The 20796-nt window shown below is 43.6% G+C and overlaps 1 protein-coding gene across 2 annotated transcripts; it reads left to right on the top strand.

Moving 5' to 3' along the window:
- The first annotated feature begins 1489 nt into the window (after positions 1-1489).
- CD40LG (CD40 ligand) lies at positions 1490-14215 on the top strand. Of its 2 annotated transcripts, XM_081564939.1 has the most exons (5): positions 1490-1674; positions 4053-4184; positions 8346-8403; positions 10270-10332; positions 13011-14215. In XM_081564939.1, the coding sequence occupies exons 1-5, from the start codon at positions 1519-1521 to the stop codon at positions 13385-13387; spliced, it is 786 nt and encodes a 261-aa protein (XP_081421065.1). In that variant the 5' UTR covers positions 1490-1518; the 3' UTR covers positions 13388-14215. The 2 variants fall into 2 exon arrangements, with proteins under 2 accessions (XP_081421065.1, XP_081421066.1); XM_081564940.1 differs by lacking the exon at positions 10270-10332.
- The last annotated feature ends 6581 nt before the right edge of the window (positions 14216-20796 follow it).

The following is a 20796-nucleotide window of genomic DNA, read 5'->3' as shown; positions in this document are numbered from 1 at the left end:
GTATCATGGTTCTAGAAAAGGTTGGGATGTGGGGTAGCGATTTCCACAGCTGTTTTTATTTCAAAAGCAATCTGATAAGACCATCAAAAGCCATTCAGAAATGGGTAATTCTACACACTTCAATAATTCAAATCACTGTCAAAACGTTGGGCGTTTTTGAAGCTATTGTTGTTTGTTTGTTGTTTACTAGTATGTAAGGAGTTGGCAATCATTTGGAAAACTCCTCATAGGCTGAGCAAATACCAGAAAACTTAAGGTGAGAGTGTTTTGCTATTGCTTCTTTCAAAGATTTTTCAGGCACATCTTTACTTGATTTCTCAACAACCTAGAGGTCAGGCAAAGGAGGTACAATTGCCCCTTTGGGTAGGAGGGAACTGAGATCTGTAGAGGGAGAGGAGATTTGCTGGAGGTTCACAGCAATTCATTAGTACCCCAAGGTCTAGAATTCAGGTCTCTTAACTGCAGGCTAGTTTCCCTATTCCAAACTGACAGATCAGCATCAACAATTATCTGATGAATTGGAACAGTGTAGACAGGCAACTTGGCTAAATCAACCTAATATTCCTACTTTAACCTCAATTCCAGAATTTTAGCCTGAATAACTCAAGACTCTACTTCTCTTGGCCTTGGAGAAGTGTATTTTTTTTTATTGGTGTATAGTTGCCTTACAATATTGTGCTAGTTTCTGTTGTACAGCAAAGTGTACAGACATACACACACACACACTATATATATAATATATAATATATATATATATATATATATACGCACACACATATGTATGTATGTATCTCATGTTTTTTGGGTTTTCTTTCCTTTAGGTCACCACAGAGCACTGAATAGGATTCCCTGTGCTATACAGTAGGTTCTCATTAAGAAGTGTATTTTTCTTGAATTATCTTTCCAGTTAAATTTTCTTTACTAATGTTAGCACTCCTTTTTGCTTTATGCCATGTAGACTTGACTTGAAATGCCACAGGGATTTTGTTGGGTTTAAAGATGAAAGAAATCTTAAGGAGCCAGCAGCAAGCCAGCCATAAAATCAATCCAAACTTTCATTGGTGTTTCTTTCTTTCTCCATCTACCAGGTTCCCGCTTTATATTAGTAAGATTGAAATTGAAATAAGCCTATTGCTGGTGGATTCATCTGTCACTTTCCTTGAAACTGGTGAACCCCATACGTTAGACAGTGATAGGAAAATACTGCCATTGTCTGTTAAGGAGTCTATGACATTTCAAGGCAAGAATGAATATATGGAAGAAGAAACTTATTTCTTCTTTACTAATGAAAGGGAAAGCCTGGAAGTGAATGATATGGGTAGGTTAAAAAAAAAAAAAAAACCTTTACGTAACTTTTTGCTGGGAGCGAAGACTGCGAAGCACATTTTCCAGGAAGTGTGGGCTGCAACGATTGTGCGCTCTTAACTAATCCTGAGTAAGGTGGCCACTTTGACAGTCTTCTCATGCTGCCTCTGCCACCTTCTCAGTCAGAAGACATCATTTCAACTCTAACGCAGCATGATCGAAACATACAGTCAACCTTCTCCCCGCTCTGTGGCCACTGGACCACCTGTCAGTATGAAAATTTTTATGTATTTACTTACAGTTTTTCTTATCACCCAGATGATTGGGTCAGCGCTTTTTGCTGTGTATCTTCACAGAAGATTGGACAAGGTAAGATGAACCATGGGTCTTCATTAACTAAATTTAGGGTTCTTATTGATGTGTGGGTTGGTTGGATTTAGTGCTACCCAAAAGATGGACAGTGTTAAGAACCCAAATAGATAAATGGTCTCATGGCATAGTGGTTGTGGTCTACTTAGTGAGATCTTCTGTTCTTTTCTTGGTCAAGACCCTTGACTCTGGAGTCAGACTGCTGGGTTCAAATCTTGACTCAATCCCCTACTTCTTTTCTGATCCCGGGCAAGTTATTTTACATTTCTATGCCTCAGTTTCCACATCTGAGAAATGGGGATGATAATGGCACTCACCTCATAGATTAAATTCAAGCTAAGACCAGAACCAGGCACAAAATAAGCACCATGGAGATATTAGCTATAATGATTTGCTAACGTTTAGCTTAAAAAGTAAACAATTTTTTCTTCTGATGGAGACAACTGTTTTTCTTCTAAATTTTCAACTAGAGAAGGAAAGCATCAATTTGACCTGAAAATTCATAGTGCTTCAGGTTAACATACACATAGAGAAGTCCCCAATTTGCAATCTTTTAGTGGAAGTGGTGGTCTCTGTATAATTCTCAAATGCTGATTGTAGTTGTAAGCTGCTCAGTTTCCCTCTGAGATGTTTTGCATTCTTGAATAGCCGGACTTACAGAACAAAAGAGTGGAGTAAGTTAGTAGGTTGCTCTGCATTCTTAAGAAAAAGTTACCATTAGGATTTATCGTGTTTCCATGTGTTTACCCACCTCCACTGATAAGCATTACTGGCTGTGTTGACAAAATATCAATCATGGATGAAAAAGAGAAATTTTATCAATTATTTGTCTGGTCTGGATGTGGGAATTGTGGATGCACAGCATCTGGAGACTGTGTTTTCTCAGGGATGTTCAAGGGGTCTTTATTGAGCTGCCAATCTTGAATTACGACCATAAGGTTTTCTATCAGGATAAGGTGGGGCAGGCAGAATTGAGGCAGTTCACTGGGTTACTACAAATTTTAGGTTTCGCTGCTTAGAAAAGAGTAGGATTCTGTGTCTGGTTGTTTGTTTGTGGGCTGGTGGGCTCTGCTAATCAAATGCCCTGCCAATCAAATATTTCCCCTAGCCTCAGTAGGGGAAATATTGACCTAGGTAGATCCCTGGGTGGGGAAGATCCCCTGGAGAAGGGAATGGCAACCCACTCCAGTATTCTTGCCTGGAGAATCCCATGGAGAGAGGAGCCTGGTGGGCTACAGTCCATGGGGTCGCAAAGAGTCGGACATGACTGAGCAACTAACACATACACACACAGAGACTCAAATTTACCCTGGCGCTTGGGTGTTCTCTTAATGACAGTGAAAGCCGTTGGCTAACTGGACCTTGTTTTGAATCTAAAAGTGTAATCTGAATACAAGAAAATGGCACAGAATTCGTTGATTAAACAAGTGACTTCCATACATTTAATTATTCTAGGACATCAGAAAATAAAATATCTCAACTTAGGGAATTAAAGATGGTTTCTTTAAAAATGCAAATGCTTTTTGCAAATACTAAAGTTAAAAAGCTGCTGCTGCTGCTGCTGCTAAGTCGCTTCAGTCATGTCCGACTCTTAGCGACCCCATGGACTGCAGCCTACCAGGCTCCTCCATCCATGGGATTTTCCAGGCAAGAGTACTGGAGTGGGGTGCCATTGCCTTCTCCGAAAGTTAAAAAGAGAGAGATGTAATTAGAGTTTGAGTAATTGACACACATTGCAAATCCCCTTCTTTTTATAAAGGACTGGATCACAAATGTTAAAATTAAGTGGGCAAATTAGCTCACCAGAAAACTATTTTATAGATTGTGTTTATAATGACCTATCATTATTGAAGCAATGGGAAATATGACCATTAAAGAATGTTGCTGCTAATGTACATGGAAAAATGTACACTTTGTAATGAAATTTCATTAGAATAGCTATGATTTCTACCTAGTGTTTCAGGCAACATCACATTTTCTTTAAACTGTTAATACTAAATATCACTAATTCAGTATTGTTGCTTAGTTGCTAAGCAGTGTCTGACTCTTTGCAGCCCAGGGACTATAGCCCGCCAGGCTCCTCTGTCCATGGGATTTTTTCATTAAGAATACTGGAGTGGGTTGTCATTTCCTTTTCCAAGGGATCTTCCCCACCCAGGGATTGAACCTGAGTCTCCTGCATTGGGAGGCAGATTCTTTATCATTGAGCCACCTGGGAAGCCCCAGTCCAGTATACTAATATGTTATCATTCCCCATTTATATTCGCAAAGCCCTCCTTGTGTTGCTGAGGCCATGGAAGTGATTGTAGAGGCAGACATCATTATAGCTGCCTTCTTCAGAATTACAATTTCTCATGTCTCTGTCATTTCAAAAATAGATAGAAGACGAAAGGAATCTTCATGAAGATTTTGTGTTCATGAAAACGATACAGAGATGCAATAAAGGAGAGGGGTCCTTATCCTTACTGAACTGTGAGGAAATTAGAAGCCGGTTTGAAGACTTGGTCAAGGTAAGGCCCTCAGTCGTTGGGAAAAATATCATTGAAAAGTTTTGGAGGGGGGGAAACTGGTAGGTTGGGAAACTAAAACCTAACCATGTAAAAGTTTAAACATGTGTTAGGTATATACTATAGATACAGGTAGACATACATATGTACACATGTGTATATGGGTGTGTGTATAAAAAAGCAAAAATGAAGCCAAAACCCTATGGTTAAAAGGGAAAGGAAAGTATAAAGTGTGCTCGCTCATAGGAATACCCTTAAGAAGAACAAAAAAGGCTCTCTCTGGAGAAAATACACACTCTCCTGGGCACATTCACACATGCACATGAGCTCAGACAAGCGGATGCCTTGGGGGGAAAAGATGAAGTCCACCATGCTTGCTTTTTGCATTTTCTTATCTTTCCATCCAAATCTTGGTGCCTTCCCACTGAGTACCCCGGGTCTGGTCCCCATTTCCCAGGGAAGTGATAAACACTGGCCACTGCAGTGCTGGCAGGCCACCAGTTAAGGGTTTGCCTTCCCTGGGGGTGATGGGGACTTCTGAACACTGATAGACTCTTCACATGTGAAGGAACGCTTTGCTTCTCTCATGATGGAATTTCAGGTACCATGTAAGTAAGATCTTTTCCTTTTACTGTGAGGAGAGGTGTGGGCAATGGGTGATGGACTGTCTCAGTGCCACTCGAATCAGACTCCGGAGAATACCACCCGCTCATGGAGCCAGTCTGCTCTAGGGCCAATCAAGACCCGAGGCAGAGAGCGTTGAAAGTTGTCTTGCCCAACAGACTGGTGCCCAGCATTAAGTCACTGCGGTGGTTCATGCTGTTGTTGTTTAGTCGCTAAGTTGTGTCTGACTCTTTGGGACCCTATGGGCTGTAGCCCACCAGGCTCCTCTGTCCATGGGATTTCCCAGGTGGAATACTGGAGTGGGTTGCCATTTTCTTCTCCATCAGTGACCTATGACAGGTACCTAAAGCAAGAGTTTGGGGAGAGTTTACTGAGGATGTGCCTACAATGTTAATCCCATCGTCATAGACAAGGGGTCTAGGAGCTCTTTCTCCAGAACAGCATCTAGAAATCTTTGTGCCTGTTTTCCCCTCAGAACAGAGTTAAACACCTCGGGCCCTCAGGGGACTTGGGGGTTGTGAGTAGGAGGCCACATCCAGGCTGAGGACAGCGCTGTGCCAGGTGGGTGGGTATCTAGAGAAACCAACAGGAGTTATCACATACAGATAATGTGTAACTTAACCCAGGGGTGGAAGGGCCTGAGATCTTATTTCTGAGCTTTTTCCTGTCCTCCTATACTGTCCCTGGTATGTCATTTAATCCAGTAGTGAGGACTCTGGGAGCTTATCCTTGAGTCACCTATGGGAATCAGAATGCAGCTCAAATCTGTGGCTGGCTTTTAGGTTCTCCACAGGAATACAGGTTTTAGAGGAAGACTCCTAACTCTTTACATGCAGGGCTTGGAAATGATTTAAGTTTCTCTGGTTCCTTGAGGCTTCTGGCCAGTATTACAGAATATTGGAAGGTGTTGCAAATTTAAATGTGAATAAATCCACTTTGAGATCAATGCTTAGCATATTAAATGTGCTTGGCTGTGTGATCTTGAGCAAATGACTTCACCTCTCTGGGCCTCATTTTTCTCAGTTATCCAATGAGAGGGCTGAGATGTTCCGCCAGGCACTACCAGCTTCAACATTCTATAATTATGGGATCAGCTTCCAGTTCCCCCAAAGGCATTGAGAATGGTTGTTGGTTTCTTCCCTCCCTCTTACTGAGAGTTTTACAGTTATATTGCCAATATCTCATGGCTCTATTTCCAGTCAGATATGTAAAGCTTCCCAAATCAGCTACCCAGGAGAAAAGCAAGGAAAAAGTCAGTTTGGTCTCTCTGCTTATACTTGCATGAAAAAAGTGGCAGCTCCCAAGTTTCATATTCTGAAAAGGCAGACCTTCTCAGGCATGTCCACCAGAGTGCCTTCTGTGAAACAGAGGAAGCCTCTTGCCTCCACTGCTGTGGGGTGGAGTCCAAGTCAATGTCATCTGCACCTCTGATGCGCACGACAGTCGGACCCAAAATACTCCAGCTCCCCTTCCTCTTCCAATGACTGACCCCACTCCAATATCCATGCCATAAAACTTCTCATTCTAAAACAAAATATTGTGGACTTTTTTTAATCCAACAGACCAACAACAAAATAACCCCAAATTGGATCATTTATATTCTTAGCTAATGTTAACAGGCTTCCCTTCTGGTTCACAATCTGACTACTTCAGAGCAACCCAAGGTTTGAATCTCAGGAAGTGATGTTCAAAATCATCAGATCCAATTATCAACCCAGAGCTGCTGCTTCTCCCCACAGTCTCTACCCAGCAGTCCCTCCATCTCTGTTGGAACACCTCTAGTGACAAGGAACTAATTACTTCCTGAGGCAGGTAGGACCGAGCTGTCACTGTGGGCAGAAGATGGAATTCATGGCTGACATTAGGTAAATGAAGGCAGCATTTTAACTAGTATAATTTCACATTAAATCTTCCTCCCCCCCCCAACCACCTGCTAGAATGATCAGTTCCATGATTGTCTGCTGGCCAATGCCCACAATGTCTTTGATAAGGTCAGAGTCTCTCTTTTTAGAGTTAAAGATCAACCTATCCATCCCTGCCAATCGAGTTCCCACCAAGAGAGAAATAATTCCTTCCAGATTTTCTAAAATCTACTTTAAAAAGTCTGTCAGTTGAGGTGGGGAGTGAAGCAAGAGGAGGGGGAAGGCTCTGGGGCGTGTGGCTGGGGGAAAGTTCACAGAAAGGCAAGGCCGGACGCATAAAAGACAAACTTTGCTGACTTCACATTTTCATGTTAGCCAAGCCCTGACACCAGGGCAACCACCTAGTCTAAAAGTATCTCGACTTCGATCATCACACTCCATCTTTTGAAAAGACACGAAATACTCTTTTGTTGGCTTATTATCTTACAAACATTTTCCTGTCGGTGCACTTTCACGCCACCACCCTTGAGCTCAAGTGGAAAGTTGAAGCTCTGAGCCCCGTGCAAGCATTTTGAGGTGCAGGCTGCCCATTAGGCTCCATGACTTACACTCTCACACCTGACACCTGAGCCCCTCAGTAGTAACAACACTAATTCCTTTTAAGGGAGGAACAAAAAGGAAGGATGCTGTGGAAAATTGACTCCAGTAATGGGAAGGACCACAAGCCTTTGATTATCCAAAGATGTGAAAATATTATTGCCTTCCTCCTTTGTGCTCAGAGCACAGGGTGATGGTGTGGGTTAAGCCCTGCCTCGGAGTGTGATCTCATAGTTTCTATTCTCAGCTTCAGCCTCAGACTCCTTGGGTGACCTCATGCCTGCCAGCTAAGCCCACCAGGCCTTTTATTCAGTATCTTTAAATGGCAACAGCAGCCTTTACTACCTTCCAACCTGTGTAAATGACACTCTCTGCTAGCTTTCGTAAGGGCCTCTAACCATCCTGCAGTTGCTAGTGAGAAGCAACCCCTTAAGAAGTACTGTATTTGCCTTGGAATCTCAGCTGCACTGAGCGATTACTTAGGTTTCTTCTATGTAGATTATTCTAAATAAGAACAGGCCACATGAGGCAACCAACAACAAGAGAATCTCTTCAGCCCATTGAAATGGACAACAAAATAAAAAAAATGTTTGAGGGTCTTTTCAGGGTTTGGGATTTCTTCCCAATGTCAAGCTTACTACTTCCATTTCCTAAGAGGTTTCAGACTAATTTTATTCTAATAGATACACACCATGTTTTATGTTTAGTAATATTCTATCTACCATTTCCCAAGGAAGAATCAGCTTCCCATTCAGCATTATTTGTCAATATCTCTCAAAGCTGGGGAGGCTGGGGTCATAGGAGGGGTCAGGATGGAAACCTCTGGCCTGGCACAATAACAGAGCCCAAATTCTGTTTCCAGGTCTACCCCTGGGCTTTCTGGGCTGTCAGCTCATCTGTCAAAGCCCTGGGCTCTGAATTACAGTAGGATGGAATTAATGCAGGATCAGAGTCTATACGATAATCCTCACCAGAAACAGACAACAGAGTAATGACAGATGTCAAATGCATGCAACCTCCCTCTAAAGGCCCCCACCAGAGTTCCTGTCAAAATGACCTTTTGCTGTGATTCTTATTTTAGGATATAATGCAAAACAAAGAAGTAAAGAAGAAAGAAAAAAACTTCGAAATGCACAAAGGTAGGTTGCTCTTTACCATTTCTATGAATACTTAAAAGCGAAAAGGAAGCTTTAGGCTGACTTTATTGAATAACGCCAAGTTGAATCAGGGAACCTTTAGCCCTGGAAATAAAGCAGGAACACAGCTGCGAAATCAACACCTTCCTTGGTGCCTGTTACTTGGAAAGGATATTTACAGGGAAGGCTGTGCTCCTTTAGTGCTGACAATACCAAGTATGAAGAAATTGTATTAGTTTCAACACCTTATAGCAACCATACAGCCTAGTGCCACCTACAGAGGATAAGATGACCAGATAGTCAGCATTTGGTAGTGGTGTCATTCATCACTCAATGATAACAGTTTTTCATGGGGAACCACAGCCAGTAGAACCTCAGGGATCAAGAAGTATGACAGCCTTGTTCTTTGCTCTGTTCGTGACGTCCGAGCATCTCAAACATCCCAGAGTTGAAGGGACCTCTTGACAGAGACCTCAAATCTTGCACCATCCCTAGGTCATGAATCTCCTTCACAATAGCACTGACCATCTCCCCTCTGAACAAACATGTCTAGACACCTTCTAGCTCATAAAGCAACCTGGGCCATCTTTGAATGACTCCAATAATTAAAAGAAGGTTACTATATATTCAAGAGAAGTCTTTTCTTCTCTGGAATTGAAATTTGTTCTTGTAATCTCCATTCACTGAATCGACTTCTGATCTTTGGGGCCATACTAAACAAAGTATATAATTCCTCTTCTACACAGCAGCTGTTCAGATGTTGAAAATGGCAATCATGGCCCCTGAGCCTTTTCTTCTCCAGGATAAACCTCCTCAGTGTCTTCCACTGCTCCCCCTTTCCAGGATTTTTCCTGTCCTTTTCTGGACACACTGACTTCCCTTTTCCTGTTAGAATGTAGCACCCAAAACCAATATAATTATTCCTGGGGTGACCTGAGCAGCTGAGTATGGGAGAAATGGAGTGTTGGTAGATGGATGTTGTTAGAAAGACTACGATATCACAAAGTCAGTGTAAAGATGGTATGGCTTGTACAAATTTAATATACACAAAGAAATGCATTCATACATATAGAGATACAGATACTGTTGTTTGAGGCAAAGACCTTGCTTTAACTGTTGGTCTGAATGCAAGGGGTTGCCTGATTTCCATGAAGGCTTTGCTTTCAGAATGACTGTAAAATATGTTGAGTGGTACCAAATTGTCTTAATTGCCATGAAATTTGAGGAACCAGTTCATGTGGGTGCTGCCTAACAGCCTTTGAGAAAATGATATACTTAACAAAACTGGTCATTTAGGTCACACAACTTGACTCAGTATTTATAGGACACCTACAAGGTGTCCAGCTCCAAGCTCATTACTGGAGGAAAAAAAAAGGAACTTTCACATCATGTCTGCACTTAGAAGATCAGCACAGCTAATTAAGGAGCAAGTCTTTTACACGAGCAACAGTTGGAGGTAGATATAGTGTGGCCAGTGCTTGACCAAATCAGACACCATAAGCATATTACTAGCTAAGTGTGTAGGCATGACCTTGGGGCTCACTAAAATGACAATGGATGGGAGCTTTCTTAAAAGCAAGATTCAACATGTGTTTAAAGAGGATCACTTTTCTTTAGCCTGTGTCAATCTATGTAAAGTGAAGTCAAGTACTGAACTACTCTTGGAAGAATTGGGCTCAGTGGAACTCATCAGATTTTAGAAACAAACTTTGCCCTCTGTGGGAGGGATTTCAGGCCATCTTATCCTTCCTTTCACATAACCTGTTTAAGTACAGTCTCTATGACCCAGCTTCAGAACTAGACCAAATTGTTTGGTGGCCAGATTCGTGTTTCTTTGGCCTGACAGGTTGGCCTTTGGTTTCATTTCAGGTGATCAGGAGCCTCAAATAGCGGCACATGTCATCAGTGAGGCCAGTAGTAAAACAACCTCTGGTAAGTCCAAAGCATCTGTGCATCAGTCACCTGAGTGAGGGGCAGGCCAGGAGGCTAGGGGCAGGCAGCCTAACGATTAGGCTCCTCTCTTCCTTTGGGGCCCAATTTACAAAGCTCCCCAGACACGTCTCATGTGCTTGCCTTTGTCTTCAAAGTGGGCTCAAATGCACAGATGGGACTTGGAGGGACAAAAGGCAGTGGAAAGCAATCCCGATGTTCTCATTAGGTTCTTGCTCTGTGGCTGATTCTGAATGATGAATTACTGGGTGGAGGGACCATTATGCTGACAACATAGAAGAGATGGCAGGTAGTGACCTTTTGACTGGGAGCATCCCTCATTCTAACCCCTCTTCACTGTGTGTAAATAGGCCTCAAGGGGTATTTCCTGCCATCTTCCAATCCTCATATGATTAACTCTCGCCTCTTTGGGGCCAACCTTAGGGAAATTAAAGGTAAAATCATTCTACAAAGATCAATAGGTGCCGGGACGTTAGATTTTTCCAATGAAGTAACAATAGACGACATACTGGAATCTTTTCAACTCTGAATGATTTTTCTTTCCATATACGTTCTGCCATGATTCTAGCCCTCAGATCTTTTTTCCCAAATTTGTACCTCATACTAGCTGGTGTTGGAGAATGTGGCCCATCTGATAAACGGGTGGAAATATACACACTAGCATAAAATCTCCCGTCTACATAAATGCAGGCTAACAACATTAGAGCAGTCTTTGAAAACTTTAGCACGGTGCTCTGGAATGGAGTTCTAAGCAGTGTGTGTGTGTGTGTGTGTGTGTGTGTGTGTGTGTGTGCATGTGCATATGCATGTACATGTGTGTGAGACATAGAGAAACAGATAGAAACCGAGAGAGAAGAAAGGAGATACAGCCTCATCTCTGAGGTGGCTTGGGCTTCTCAGTGGGCGTAACACATAGGTGGTTATCCTGGATCATGGTACAGGAGTAGGAGCACCGAATAGAAAGGTTTTGAACACTGAGGTTTAAGAACCATGACTGCCACTTGCTGGGTGACCTTGGGCAAGTCCCTTTACCTACGCAGCAGTTTCCTGTCTCATTTACTTCACAAGGTGACTCTGAGCATCAAATCAGCTAACATGGAAGAAAGTTATTCTGTCAAGCACTGTACAAATCTAAAGTGTCATTCCTTAACTGACTTCCCTATAGCTGTCAGAAGAGTAACAAAAAGCCCTTTTTGAATAACACTTACTCCCACAATATTTTGTAATTCTGCCAGTACCCCTTTCTCAGAAAATACACTTAGGGGAGAATATCACAACCATACCGACATGTCCAGGGTGGTCATCCACATGATACCTTCTCATCCGGATTGGATGGATGCCAGCCACAGAGACACCTCTTAGAAGAATAGCTTGCCTGGTATAGATGTCATGGTGCTCCCACATTCTGCCAAAAGGTCCATGATGGCTCTTGATCCTAGCATAGTTGACAGTCTGCATCCCGGTAGGTTTGCAGAGGATCAAATGAGAAGAGAGCCACATTTCTTACCCTACCCCAGCCACAAACCTCTCAGACCTACTTGGTCATGCTGTTCCAATCCTGACCCACCTCTTATAGCAAGGACAAAAATTAGGTAAGGACTTGATAACAATAAACCTTGTGGATGGAAAGATAGGGAAACTGCCCGTGTTTTCTCGAACAGATGGTCTAAAAGTGAACACATCATAATGAAGCCTTTCTAGAGTGGTCTGGAGGCCCAAGCAATGTCAGGTATTTCAGGATGCCTTTCCTGATTATGAAAGTCTTGTACCCTGATAGCCCTAAGACCACCAAGCAGGAGTGAAAAAGAAACAGCTCAAGGAAGCAAATGCATCAGTACTTTCAGTTCTCCCCACCCCCACCCCCCGCAGCCTCACTCTCTGTGGGAGCTGAGATTTGAAATCGGCTGCACACACTACTTTGAACCCACTCAACATCTCAGTTGAGAAAATGGCACATTGTTGGTGGGTACTCTGGCTTAGCCACAAGAATACAGGCACTTTCAAGTTGGTGGCGCCCACTACAATGGGAGATCAAAACACACAGTGAAATGACAGATTTATTTTCATACTTCCTTGCCTAATTTTAGTCGTTGCTGTGGGAGGCAGATTGGGTTTGCAAGAGCCCGATCAGGTAGGAAGAAATGGGGGTCTTGTCTTTGCTCTATGCTGCGGCTGAGTGAGAGAGATCAGCAAGTCTTCGACTTTAGAAAATTCAAGGAAAGCAAGATATGAAAGTTGATATTAGCAAGGCTTTAAAGCATTTTGGCATGCATGATTTATGACATGGGATTTTTTAAGTCATTCACATTGTCTGAAGTTCAAGGGTCAATTGGCTTTAGAGCTTTTAAGGGGAGAAGGAAACTCCCTGTGCTCTGTTACTTGAGTTAGTCTGCACAGCGAGTCTCAGGGGGATTGACTTGCCCAAGCTCGAATAAGATCTGGATTGGAACCCAGCTCTGTCCAACAGTACAGCCCAGGCTGATTGGTCAGCTGTGGCTCCTCCATAGTCTCTGAGGGCTGGAGGGGTCCTTCAGACTCTCTGATGCCACAAACTTGCCTTCCTGTATGAAGCCAGTATCCAGTATGGAACTCTATTGTCTGTGAGAATCTGAATCACGTATGCACAACCTCACCACGGCTTTCCCCCTTCTCCATTACAGTTCTCCAGTGGGCCCCCAAAGGATACTACACCCTAAGCACCAACCTGGTAACCCTCGAAAATGGGAAACAGCTGGCCGTGAAAAGACAAGGACTCTATTACATCTACACCCAAGTCACCTTCTGTTCCAATCGGGAAACTTTGAGTCAAGCTCCATTTATAGCCAGCCTCTGCCTGAAGTCCCCAAGTGGATCGGAGAGAATCTTATTGAGAGCTGCAAACACCCACAGTTCTTCCAAACCATGCGGGCAGCAATCCATTCACTTGGGAGGAGTCTTTGAATTGCAACCGGGTGCTTCGGTGTTTGTCAATGTGACTGATCCAAGTCAAGTGAGCCACGGGACCGGCTTCACATCATTTGGCTTACTCAAACTCTGAACGGTGTAAGCCAGCAGGCAGCAGCTGGGCTGATGCTGGTGGTCTTCACAATCCAGGAAAGCAGTTAAGACCACTCCCCCGTTGAACTGCCTATTTATAACCCTAGTATCCTCCTGACGGAGAACTATTTATTATACATCCCAAGGCATGTAGGGCTGCAATGAGTAAATTACCGGGCAGGGGAAACCCCAACAGGCCCTGATCCATAAGAGCTTATATTCTGAAGCAGCAACTCCACTGACACAGACATTCAAAGTCCTATGAAAAGACACCATTATGCACAGCTCGAATTCTGAGTAAACAGCAGAAAATTAGCCAAGTTTAGTTTTGTTTCTTTGCATGCAGTGTCTTTCAGTGGAGGATGTATTTGATTTCTCAGTGAAGATGCCGAAGGGAAACGGGGAGCTTCAGCTCACATTCAATCATGGTGGATTCTGGGTCCCCGGGGCCCTGGTGGAGGTGGGGCAGACTTTAGGAAGTATAAGGCAGTAGAGAACCACCCTGCCCCACCAGCCACCCTGACACTCATTCTCATCCTCTCTTTCTCTCCTACACACACACACACACACACACACACACACACACACACACTGAGTCAGGCTGTTGCTCATCAAGTATCTTATTTCAACCCTGTTCCTGTCTCCACTACTGTCGATGGGGTGGGGGGTGGGGGGGAAGAGAAGTCAGCTCCGAGGCTGCACACTCCTCCCTGAGAAATGACTGTATTTAAAGGATACCTATTGTATCTACCTGTAGTCCCCATTGTTTCCAGAATGAACTTGTGATTATCTTATTTATTTTTTGAATAATAAAGATCTCTTAACATGATTGTTGTTACTTAGCATCTGAAGCCCCAGGCCAGGTTGGGGGGTGCAGGTTTGGGGGAGAGGAAGAGTGTGGTGTTTTCAGTAACTTGGTTCTGTAGCTTGTGGCACCACGAAATATCTTGGTGACAGCACACTCCCTGGAGGGCTGTGATAGCCTCTGGTGGATGACAGGGGAGCTTACCAGTGAGAAGCTTGCTCTGGAAATGTTGCAGGGGATTGAAAAGAGGCTGGGTTTTCTTCTAGATTAGTCACAGCTAAGTGAAGCTTAAATGAGAAGCAGTTGCTTATCTTTTTAATAGCTGTCAAAGTGGTTCCACCTTAGGTAAGAGGACATGGAGCAGGGACCAACTGAGGGGAAGCATTTGCCCCTCGGTCTTGTCACCTCCAATTGAGGGGGTTTTCACACAAGAAGCCCAGAGTGGCTTCAGCTTCCTTACCAGTAGAGGGCCCTTCCTCTGGCAAATACAAGCAGAAAAATATTACTGTAGCAATAAGAATGAGGCTGAGGAGAGGTCGGTACAGTTCTTGGCTGCTGATCCTGCTCTTTGGTCCTCTGGACAGCACAATCCCTACTTGGCTGAGTGACTCAGAAGGCCTTAGAGCATGAATTTCTAAAATGAGGCTGAAGAGTTGCTAGACAAACTTGCTGGGTTGTGTACTTTCTCCAACAAGAGAATTTTGGTCTGAGCCTGGGTGACATTGTGGGTTCAGAGATATGTCCACAGTGCTCTCTTGTCCTCCGGAGTGAAGATCCTTCTACAGTGTCACTCTCAGCATGGGAGACTTGAAGGAAAAGGGGCAGCGGCTGTGGCAGCGAGAAGACCCTGGTCATGATCTTCTCACAGGTAGGCCAGGCCCCCATCTTGCTGACGGGAAGGCTTGGCCCCATCCCAAGAGAAGACAGTATACCGGCCATGACTGTCCCTCCCTCACGGTTGCTGAGAACCCACTGTGGAGCACGGCCTTGGGTGGACAAGAGGGTCCTTAGAAGGGAATTCATGTCCAGGCCTTTCTACACTCACATCCTCTGATTGAAACCTTGTCCCTGCGCTTCACCCTGCCTTCTTCTTCTTTGGAAATCATGATGTTCCAGGCTATCTCTTCCTCTAGGAACCGAGTGACTAAAAAAATCCGTTATCAGGAGGAATGCTGTAGACACAGAACCTCAAAATTTCTAGGCTATCTCCTCTGCTGCTTTGCTTCCTACTGTCCTCTAAATGCCACACCTCCCATAGCCCCAGCCCAGAACTTTCTCCTAAGTGTCAACCTCACAATCCAAGTGCCTTCAACCCCTCAGATGGCTTCCACCTGAGGTCAGCCTTACCCTTGCCAAGAACTCCAAGGCCCGTCCCCTCCTGTTCTCCTCCTGTGCTACCTGTTCACAGGGGGTCATCTCTCCCAGGTCAGGGGTTGAATGACCCCCTTCAGGCTACTAATGTCATGCCTTTGGTCCTGACCTGCCCCCTAGAGTGTGTTCCCTCTGCTCACATTTCCAAACGGTGGGTCAAATCCGAGGTATCCATATGGAGCCCTTGATCTTTCCCCTGCACGACTGGACCCACTTTCAGTGTTGCCCATTCCACTAGGGGCAACCTCACCCAGTCTGCTTCCCGAGCCACCAACCAGGCCTGACCCCTCACTGCCCTCAATCCCACATCCTGTCCCCCTAACCCAACACATCAACCTTATGTCTTAAATAGTTCTTAATCTACTTCTTTCTATCTCTACTGCCAGGATCCTAGTCTGAACTCCTGCCATCTCTCTTCTGGAAGTTACATCAGCCTCCTAGACTCCCTGCCTCCACACCTGCTCCGTCTCATCCATCCATCCTCATCCATCATTCAGCAGCCAGAGGGAATTCTTAAATACAATCCTGATGTCCACCACTCCCCTCCTTTTTTAAAAAAAACATTTATTTATTTGGCTATGCCGGGTTTTAGTTGCAACATACAGGATCTTTAGTTTTGACATTTGAACTCTTAGTTCCAGCATGTGGGATATGGTTCCCTGACCAGGGATTGAACCCAGTCCCTTGCATTGGGAGTGCCAAGTCTTAGCCACTGGACCACCAGGGAAGTCTCACGCCCTGCTCCTTCTTAATAACCTTAGAATAAAGACCAAAAATAATGAACTGATTTTTTTATCCTGCCAATGTCTGTCCCAGTGTAAGTGCCAACCCTCAGCTCCTCTGACCAAGGCTACAAATGCTTTCCTGCCTTAGGAGATGGGAGTGCAATTTTCTCTGCTTGTGACCCCATTTCCCTCCCCACTGTCCCCTGCACTGAGGCTCACAGCACTTACAAGGTTAGGGTGTTTCCTCCTATGTTGGGAGCTGCTTAGGGACCAAGACTTTTTCCTTGACAGTAAGGAAGACTTTTTCCAAGACAGTAACTTCAGTGTCTACCGAGGGTCTGGCACAGAATTGGTTCTTTATTCTTTGTGTGGGAAGGAATCAGTGAATTAGTGTATGCAGCTGCTTCCAACCCAGGAGTCCATGAAATAATTCTGTGTGTTGGTGAAAGCAAGAATTTGCCATACTGTAAAAACCTTCATGATATCAAAAATATCTATAGGATGAAAATATACTCAGGGAGGAGAGAATGACTGAAAATTATACTGTCAATAAAAACAGATAATATATTTTTATTTTATTTTGCAAAATAGTACTTGATCATTGGCAAGATAGTCCATGATGTTGGTTACAAACTTCATGTAATATTTTCAAAGTTGTTCCAGTAAACAACGAGGACTTGGGTCCATTTCTGATCTACCTATATTAATAATAGTCTGATCATAAATTATCAAACTGAATTTATTTTTGTAAATGTGTCACTCTGCATTCCCACTAATGAGTGGGGAGAGGAATGCTTGAAATGATCAGTGATTTTTATTTTCAGATAAAGAGAAAATAAAGTATAAACAGGACTGTCTGTGTTCCTTGATAAGAAGCAAATGTCTACAAATACGAACAGTGTGCCCTGGCAAGCTATCAATACAGGGGCCCCAGTTAAAAAGAAACAACATATAGATTCCTGGGCTCCAGGAGAGAACACATTTTGTGTTGAATTTGACTGTTTCCAGAGGGCCTGACTGCATTGTTAGAAGTCACACTGCCTTAGGCCTTTAGAGCAATCTGGAATACTTTGGAGACACAAACAGGGAACGTGATTTTCATTATTTTTCTTTTGCTCTGTGAAGCACATTTCCATTAAAAAAAAAATACTGGAAATCCTCAATGTAGTGCAGTGGTTAAGTCTGGAGTCAGACAGAGACAGTCTTAACCCAGGCTCCACTGTTTTTCCAACATTATCACCACAGACAATTCATTTCATCACCTCTGGGCCTTGGTATCCTCATCTGTAAAGTGAGGAGATGCTAAAAATACCTGCTTTGCAAAGTTGATGAGGATTTGACGAGACCATTCTCAGAAAGCCCCCAGCAGAGTCTGCTCTCTGGAACAGATCATCCTATAAAGAGCACCAAGGGGGGTTCCCCATGTGGTCCCCAGCACATCAGCCTGCACCCAGTGGCATAGATAGACAGGATGGCACCTTAAAATGTTTGAAACTTCTGAGACCAAGGTGAATGGCAGCCCAGGTACACATGAAAGGCCTTGCCAAGTAGTAGACCAAAGACCACACCCAATTTGAAGCAAAGTGAAAGCAAAAAAAAAAAAAAAAGTAGGCAAGGCTAGAACGAGAACATATACCGAACACTAGAGCAGGTCTGTGTGTAGCAAATACTTTCCTATAGCTTCATTGTCAAAAATGATTAACAATCAGAGGCTGAGGGTTGCCAAACTTTTCAGTAGTCTTAAGCAGTTTCAAGTTCCATCCTCAGGATATTTAGGAAGATTTTTTTTTTAAATCATTGATTCCCAATATGAAGTATGTCAGCATATAAACTTCCCCCTTCCAAAATAAATGAGGTCCTACTGTGTAGCACAGGGACCTATTAATATAGTCAATATCCTGTGATAAACCATAATGGCAAAGAATATGAAAAAGAATATGCATATGTATGTATAACTGAATCACTTTGCTGTACACCCGAGACTAACACTGTAAATCAACTGTGAAGTGAAAGTCGCTCAGTCGTGTCTGACTCTTTGTGACCTCATGGACAATACTGTCTATGGAATTCTCCAGGCCAGAATACAGGAGTGGGTAGCCTTTCCCTTCTCCCAGGGATCTTTCCAACCTGGGGATTGAACCCAGGTCTCCCGCACTGCAGGTGGATTCTTTACCAGCTGAGCCACAGGGGAAGCCCAGGAATACTGGAGCGGGTAGCCTATCCCTTCTCTAGAGGATCTTCCCGACCCAGGAATCGAACCGGGGTCTCCTGCATTGCAGGTGGATTCTTTACCAACTGAGCTATCAGGGAAGCCTGTACTTCAATAAAATTAATAATAATAATAATAAAGCTCCCACCTTCCATACCACACTCCTCTGAGTAACCCCAAGAGGCGATTCAGCAACTCTCAAGAAAACCATTTAAATATACAGCTGCTTTCCATTCTTCATTCCTGGAGTTCCATTGAGTTATCCATCACATTTTCCCTGCTAATGTAACTCCACTTAAAGCCCAATAATTTTGGTCACTAAACTTACCTTCTGTACCTCTCTGATGGTAATTGCATGTGTGTGTGCATGCATGCTCAGTTGTGTCCATCTCTTTTCGACGTCATGGGCTGTACCTGCCAGGCTCCTCTGTCCATGGAATTTTCCAGGCAAGAATACTGGAATGGGTTGCCATTTCTTGAAATCCCACATGAAACTTTTAACACATCTTCAATCTGATTCACATTTCTTGTTACTATGAGTTAAAGAGGTGTATTTTTTGAAAGATTTTCTTAATGTGGACCATTTTCAAAGTCTTTATTGAATTTGTTACAATATTGCTTCTGTTTTATGTTTTCTTTTTTTGGTCACAAGGCATGTGGGATCTTAGCTCTCCAACCAAGGATTGGACCTGCACCCCCTGCATTGGAAGGTGAAGTCTTAACCACTGGACCACCAGGGCAGTCCCAAAGATTTCATTTCTTATCCATCCACCCACCCATCCAACAGTGAGTGGTATGATAGGTTCTATGCTTTGCATGCAATGGATATGACCCAATCTCTGCTGTCAAGTAGCTTACAGAATTTTGCATCACAGGTGTGCAAACGTTGAAAGCCCACCGTGAATGCTGAAACATGGGTCAGAATCAGTGTTACAAGGGATACACGGGAAGGACATGTAACTAGGACAAGCAGGGGAGGGTGGGTTTCAGGAAAGGCTTTCCAGGACATGTGGCACAGACCGAGCCTTAGTGGGTGTTGGGGGAGAGGGACCACATGGAGGAAAGGAGGGCCCAAGAGATAGAACGAATTGTGTAAAAGCAAACGTGTGAAGACAAATAAAGGGTTCTGGGGAGCAGGCAGGAGTCAGCTCACAAGGGCCTCATGTGAGAAAAATATGTTGGTATACCTGCCTAACAGCACATGCTGAAGCCCAATCTAGAAGAGCACTTGTGCTCACCTGGCAGAGAAAAACAGCTCTCTGAGCTCCTTAAATTCTTTTGTTTGCTTGGGTTTTTTTTTTTTTTTTTTTTGGCTCTGTGGCATGTGGGATCTTAGTTCCCCAACCAGGGATGGAACTTGTGCCCCCTGCAGTGGAAGCGCAGTCTTAACCACTGAACCACGAGGGAAGCCCCTAAGATTGTTCCTTATTTTGAGTTTGTCTGATATTTCCCCATGGTTAAATTCAGGTTACACTTTCTGGATGGAAAACTACATACCTGATGTGTTCTTCTCGGGTGTCCTATTTGGAGGCATGTGATGGTCATTGTTGATGTAAACTGTGATCCCTCACTTCAGGTCCTGTCCAATATCCTCACTCTATCTAGAGTTACTATTTCCCACCTTGCAACTAGTAAGCACTCTTTGGGGAAACACTTTAAGACCATGCAAGTAATTTGCACATCATCAAAGTTTCCCTCTATGTTTAGCATCCAATGGTAATTTTGGCCTGAATCGGTCTTTACTATGATGGCTGCAAAATGGGGATTTTCCAACTCCAGAGTTCCTTTCTCGTTTACCAGTCAACACTCATGGTACTATAAACAAGAACCTTCCCTTTCTCCCCACTTATTTATCAGTATAGACTCATAGATTTCTACTTTTTCCAGTGTTTTCTAATTCATTACTCTATTTTGGTGCTCAAATTTTCCCTGGTTTGGCCAGTAAGAGCCTCTTCAAGTTCACACCTGGGTCTTTCTCACATGCCCCTCTCATATTTCTGAGCATCACTTTCTGGCAGAACAAGATGTTCCAGACTTATCTTGTACCTTTCCTGCCTCAGACGTAGAATCAGCCATTTCTCCAAGAAGCCCCTCTTCCTTTCAGTGCAGAGTATAGTGTTTAGAAACCAAGTTGTGGGCACTAGGTGTGTTCATTGTTATTAAGATGTCACTTCTCCTAGGAAATGTATGCATTTAGATGTACATATATACGCACATACATACTAAAGCCGTCAGCCTTAGCAAATAAAAATTCAGGATACCCAGTCATATTTGGATTTCAGGTAAACATTGAAAAAGTT

Source organism: Giraffa tippelskirchi, chromosome X, assembly GCF_054371585.1.
Source record: "Giraffa tippelskirchi isolate mGirTip1 chromosome X, T2T-mGirTip1v1.2.pri, whole genome shotgun sequence".
Lineage (NCBI taxonomy): Eukaryota > Metazoa > Chordata > Mammalia > Artiodactyla > Giraffidae > Giraffa > Giraffa tippelskirchi.
Note: the sequence above shows the minus strand (reverse complement) of the source record. Positions and strands in the feature narration are given on the sequence as shown.

What these genes read in the sequence shown, in the direction of transcription:
- CD40LG (XM_081564939.1), top strand. Translation starts at nt 1,519, where the DNA reads ATGATCGAAACATACAGTCAACCTTCTCCCCGCTCTGTGGCCACTGGA. An exon ending in TTCACAGAAGATTGGACAAG is followed by an intron (nt 1,675 to 4,052) that starts GTAAGATGAACC and finishes TTTCAAAAATAG; the next exon opens with ATAGAAGACGAAAGGAATCT. An exon ending in AAACTTCGAAATGCACAAAG is followed by an intron (nt 8,404 to 10,269) that starts GTAGGTTGCTCT and finishes GTTTCATTTCAG; the next exon opens with GTGATCAGGAGCCTCAAATA.